Source organism: Arachis ipaensis, chromosome B10, assembly GCF_000816755.2.
Source record: "Arachis ipaensis cultivar K30076 chromosome B10, Araip1.1, whole genome shotgun sequence".
Classification (NCBI taxonomy): domain Eukaryota; kingdom Viridiplantae; phylum Streptophyta; class Magnoliopsida; order Fabales; family Fabaceae; genus Arachis; species Arachis ipaensis.
This window is the reverse complement of record NC_029794.2, coordinates 36,455,343-36,461,605: the sequence shown is the minus strand read 5'-3', so window position 1 is coordinate 36,461,605 and position 6,263 is coordinate 36,455,343. Positions and strand designations below refer to the sequence as shown.

General features: G+C 39.7%; 1 protein-coding gene across 1 annotated transcript; it reads left to right on the top strand.

Annotated features, from left to right (window-relative positions):
* On the top strand, window positions 5,126-5,587 carry LOC107620573. The gene has a single exon (XM_016322710.1). The coding sequence runs from the start codon at window positions 5,126-5,128 to the stop codon at window positions 5,585-5,587; it is 462 nt and encodes a 153-aa protein (XP_016178196.1).

The following is a 6,263-nucleotide window of genomic DNA, read 5'->3' as shown; positions in this document are numbered from 1 at the left end:
TCAATGGCTACCGTCCGTCCTCTCAGTGAAAATGGTCCAAATGCACTGTCACCGCACAGCTAATCATCTGTCGGTTCTCGATCATGTTGGAATAGGATCCAATGATCCTTTTGCGTCTGTCACTACGCCCAACACTCGCGAGTTTGAAGCTCGTCACAGTCATCCCTTCCCAAATCCTACTCAGAATACCACAGACAAGGTTTAGACTTTCTGGATCTCAAGAATGGCCGCCAATAATTCTATCCTCTACCACGAAGACTTTGATATGAACCAGGAGCCCAAGAGATAAATGCTCAATCCAAGGTAGAACGGAAGTGGTTGTCAGGCACGCGTTCATAGGTTGAGAATAGTGATGAGTGTCATGGATCATCATATTCATCATGGTTGAAGTGTAAGAGAATATCTTAGAATAGGAATAAGCTTGAATTGAATAAGAAAACAATAGTACTTTGCATTAATTCACGAGGAACAGTAGAGCTCCACACCTTAATCTATGGTGTGTAGAAACTCTACCGTTGAAAATACATAAGTGATGAAGGTCCAGGCATGGCTGAATGGCCAGCCCCGTAAACGTGATCTCTGAATATAAAATTATTCAAAAGACTAACCAGAGATATAAAATAAATTACTAAAAGAAGTTTTTATACTAAACTAGTAGCTAGGGTTACATAAGATAAGTAAATCATGTAGAAATCCACTTCTGGGCCCACTTGGTGTGTGCTTGGACTGAGCATTGAGCTTTCATGTGTAGAGACTCTTTTTGGAGTTAAACGCCAGGTTGTAGCCTATTTCTGGCGTTTAACTCTGGTTTGCAACCTGTTTCTGGCGTTTAACTCTAGAATAGAGCAGGAAGTTGGTGTTTGAACGCCAGTTTGCGTCATCAAAACTCGGGCAAAGTATGGACTATTATATATTGCTGGAAAGCCCTGGATGTCTACTTTTCAACGCAATTAAGAGCGCACCAATTGGGATTCTGTAGCTCCAGAAAAGCAATTTCGAGTTCAGGAAGGTCAGAATCCAACAACATCTGCAGTCCTTCTTCAGCCTCTGAATAAGATTTTTGCTCAGGTCCCTCAATTTTAGCCAGAAAATACTTGAAATCATAGAAAAATACACAAACTCATAGTGAAGTCCAGAAATGTGATTTTATTTAAAAACTAATAAAAATATACTAAAAACTAACTAAATCATACTAAAAACTACTTAAAATCAATGCCAAAAAGCGTATAAATTATCCGCTCATCACTTTCTTTACATTCTGTCCATCCCCATTCCCATTTACAATTAAGTCATTTAAGTTTCTACACTTTACATTACTACCATTTCCATTTCTGCACTTTATTGCTTTTCTTTACTTTTGATGTCATTTATAATTCTGCCCAATTACAATTCTGCAATCACAATCTATTTTGCTTAGCTTAACTAATTCACCAATTGATTAAAATTGCTCAAATCCACCAATCTCTGTGGATACGATCCCACTCCACTGTGGGTTATTACTTGACGATAATTTTGGTGCGCTTGCCAAAAGAACATATTCATCATTTTTATATGGAGAGTGAATTCGAATCATCAAGTTTTATGGCGCCATTTCCAGAGATTGGTTTGAATTTGACAATGATTAAATTGATTGTAGAGCTAGATTAAGCATTTTACTTATCTTGTTATTTTTTTTAGTTCTTTAATTCTCCTTCTGTTCTGTTTTATTTTGATTTTACTTTGGAATTCAGTTATTCATTTTTCATATTTCCATTCTTCTAACTGTTTGATTAATTGCATCAACCAAGCTAACCATTAATCTTAACAAGAGTGATTCCTTCACTTGCCCTCTTCTTGTTGTTTGTTGAATATATGACAGGTAGAAGGGGAGAAACTTCATCCTTCTTTGATAGTGAACCTGAGAGGACCTTCCTTAGATTAAGGAGGGAAGCAAGAGGCAAAGGCATAGTTGGAGAGGAAGTAGTAGAGGAAGATCTAGGAGCTACTCTGGAAGGAGAGGTACAAGACCATGTTGGAGTAGATGCTGGCAATCATATTGGGCAAGAGTGGAGAGTCTTAGGCTCCTATATCAACCCAAATCCAGGAAACTGTGGCAGCAACATTTTCAAACCAACAATCCATGCTAACAACTTTGAGTTGAAGCCTCAACTCATCACACTTGTCCAGAATAATTGTTCATATGGAGGAGAAGCCTAAGAGGACCCAAACCAACATCTCACTATATTCTTGAGGATTTATGACACTGTAAAATCCAATGGTGTACACCCTGACACCTACAAGCTACTTTTGTTCCCTTTTACACTCAGAGATAAGGCAGCAAAGTGGTTGGAAGCATTTCCCAAGGAGAGTTTCACAACTTGGGATGAAGTTGTAAACAAATTTCTAGCAAGATTCTACCCTCCACAGAGAGTCAATAGATTGAGAGCTGAGGTGCAGACCTTCAGACAACAAGATGGTGAAACACTTTATGAGGCCTGGGAGAGGTTCAAAGACTTGACAAGGAAATGCCCTCCAGATATGTTCAACGAATGGGTTCAACTTCGCATCTTCTATGAGGGGTTATCATATGAAGCAAAGAAAGATGTGGACCATTCTTTAGGAGGTTCACTCAACAAAAAGAAAACCATTGAAGAAACCATAGATGTCATAGAGACTGTAACTGAAAACGAGTACTTCTATGCTTCAGAAAGGACTCAAAAGAGAGGAGTGCTGGAAGACCCTGACTCCAAGCTTGAAGTATGCATACTTGGGTGACAACAAAACTTACCCAGTGATCATTAATTCAAGCTTGAGTGAGGAGCAAGAAGAGGAGCTACTCCAAGTGCTGAGACAACATAAGGATGCTATAGGATGGACACTTGCAGACTTGAAAGGTCCTTCAATGTGCATGCACAAAATCCTACTTGAAGAAGGAGCCAAGCCCTCAAGACAGTAGCAAAGAAGGCTAGACCCAACCATGAATGAAGTAGTCCAAAAAGAGGTGTTGAAATTGTGGCAAGCTGGGGTGATTTACCCTATCTCAAACAGCCCTTGGGTAAGCCCAGTTCAAGTAGTCCTAAAGAAAGGAGGGATCACTGTTATACCAAATGAGAAGAATGAATTGATACCTACAAGAACAGTGACCGGCTGGCGCATGTGCATCGATTATAGGAAGCTTAATGAGGCGACCAGGAAGGATCACCTCCCCCTACCTTTCATGGACCAGATGTTGGAAAGACTTGCGGGACATAAGTATTATTGCTTCTTGGACGGTTACTCTGGTTACAACCAAATAGTTGTAGAACCTAAGGACTAAGAAAAGACCTCATTTACCTGTCCTTATGATGTTTTTGCTTATAGGAGAATGCCCTTTGGATTGTGCAATGCACCTGCAACATTCTAAAGGTGCATGCTCTCCATATTTTTAGACATGATTGAAAGATTCATTGAGGTGTTTATGGATGACGTTTCTATATTTGGTGATTCATATTCTAGCTGTTTGCAGCACTTAGCCTTGGTGTTAAAGAGATGCCAAGAAACCAACCTTGTATTAAACTGGGAAAAATGCCACTTTATGGTTACAGAGGGGGTAGTTCTTGGCCACAAGATCTCAAAAAGAGGCATAGAAGTGGACAAGGCTAAGGTGGAGGTGATTGAAAAGTTACCCCCACCTTGCAATGTCAAAGCAGTTAGAAGTTTTCTAGGACATGCTGGCTTCTATAGGAGGTTTATTAGAGACTTCTCCAAGGTTGCCAAACCTTTGAGCAACCTGTTTGTCTCTAATGTACCTTTTGTTTTTGATAAAGAATGTATGCTAGCCTTTGAAGAGCTTAAGAACAAGCTTTCCTCTGCACCTATCATAGTTCCACCCAGCTGGAATCTACCCTTTGAGTTGATGTGTGATGCATCTGACTTTGCTGTTGGTGCTGTCTTAGGACAGAGGAGGGACAAATTGGTGCATGTCATTTATTATGCCAGCAAAGTCCTTAATGAGAATCAAAGGAACTATACCACTACAGAGAAGCAATTACTTGCCATTGTCTTTGCTTTTGATAAATTCAGATCATATCTTATTGGCTCTAAAGTAATTGTATTCACTGATCATGCAGCACTCAAATACTTGCTTACCAAACAAGAGTCCAAGTCCAGACTGATAAGATGGATCTTGCTTCTCCAAGAGTTTGACATTGAAATTAAAGATAGGAGTGGAGCAGAGAACAAAGTGGCTGACCACCTCTCAAGGATCCCACAAAAAGAAGATGATATACCCCAAATTGCAGTGAATGAGAGCTTCCCTGATGAGCAGTTGATGATGATCCAAGAAGCTCCTTGGTTTGCGGACATAGCCAACTTCAAGGCTATTGGAGAACTACCAACCAACATCAACAAACACATAAGGAAAAAGCTGATCAAAGATGCTAAACACTACATTTGGGATGAGCCCTTTTTGTTTAAAAAGTGTGCTGATGGGATCTTGAGAAGGTGTATTTCCCATGAAGAATGGCAGAAAGTACTTTGGCAATGTCATGGCTCTTCATATGGAGGCTATTTTAGTGGGGAAAGAACCACAGCCAAGGTGCTACAATATGGGTTCTATTGGCCAACGATGTTCAGGGATGCAAAGGAATTGGTATCAAGGTGTGATGAATGCCAAAGGGCTGGCAATCTACCCAAGAAAAATGAGAGGCCACAGAGGTTTATAATGGAGTTAGAATTGTTTGATGTGTGGGGAATTGATTTTATAGGACCTTTCCCATTCTCCTACTCAAACAATTATATATTAGTGGCTATAGATTATGTGTCAAAGTAGGTAGAAGCCATAGCCACAGCAACAAATGACAACAAGGTTGTGATGAACTTCTTGAGAAAGAATATCTTCAGCAGATTTGGAGTTCCTAGAGCTCTCATTAGTGATGGAGGAACACACTTCTGCAATAGGCAACTTGAAGCACTCCTCCTCAAGTATGGAGTCAAGCACAAAGTGGCAACTCCATACCATCCACAGACCAACGGACAAGCTGAGATTTCAAACAGGGAGCTCAAAAGAATTCTTGAAAAAACTGTTAGAAGCTCAAGAAAGGATTGGTCTAAGAAGCTGGATGATGCATTATGGGCCTACAGGATAGCCTTCAAAACACCCATTGGGATGTCTCCATACCAATTGGTGTTTGGTAAGGCTTGTAACTTACCAGTTGAGCTTGAACATAGAGCATTCTGGGCTCTAAAAATGCTGAATTTTGATGATCAAGCTGCTAGAGAAAGGAGGCTAATGCAACTCAATGAGCTGGAGGAATTCAGAAATCAAGCCTATGACAATGCAAAGATTTACAAAGAAAATACAAATAGGTGGCATGATCAAAAGATAGCAAGGAGAGAGTTCAAAGAAGGACAGAGAGTGTTGTTGTACAATTCAAGACTCAAGTTCTTCCTAGGGAAGCTCAAGTCTCGATGGTCTGGACCCTTCACCATCCTCAAAGTATCACCTTATGGTCATGTAGAGCTCATGAAGGACACAACACAAAGAACATTCACTGTGAATGGCCATAGGCTCAAGCATTACTTGGGAGACTCACTAGATGAGAAGAGAGTGAACTACCATCTCAGATAAAGAAGGAAGAACGTCAAGCTAATGACGCTAAAGTAGCGCTAGTCGGGAGGCACCCCAACACTTTATATCCTTTTGATTTACTGCTTTCTTAGAAGTAGCTTAAAAATTGTCAACTTAGGTAGTTTAAATCTCAGTTTAATATTGTTTTTTCATTTCTTTCTAAAGGTAGATTGTAAGTGGTAGATTAGGAAGTTTAAATATTAGTTTTGGTAGTTTGAAGACCTTCAATTTATTTTCTTTTTCTCTGAAAGTGCAATTTGATGAATAGAATTACCGATGATGGGTAATTGGGCTGAGAACTAGCTAAAAAGCTAAGTTTGGTGTGGCCACCAACCCACTTAATCTAGGCTTACAACCAATTGAACAAATTAAATTTTGAGAAGTAAGCCCAGAGATTAAGTTTGGTGTGGCCACCACCATACGAAGATCACCTAGCAAGCCCAATACCATCCAAGTTGAAAGCATTTAATAAGTTGGTAAGTGCAGGAAAGTTGGTTTTAAATGTGTTCGGAAGGGGTTAGAAGCAAAGGAATGTGAAAGGATTAAAGTTAATTCACCCTTATGAACACATTAAAAACCCAATGATGAACCAAATTTATTAAATGTAATGGGATTAAGTTTGGTGTCCCAAGCGACACTCATCAGTTGCAATTTCATTCACTCATATTAAAAGGAA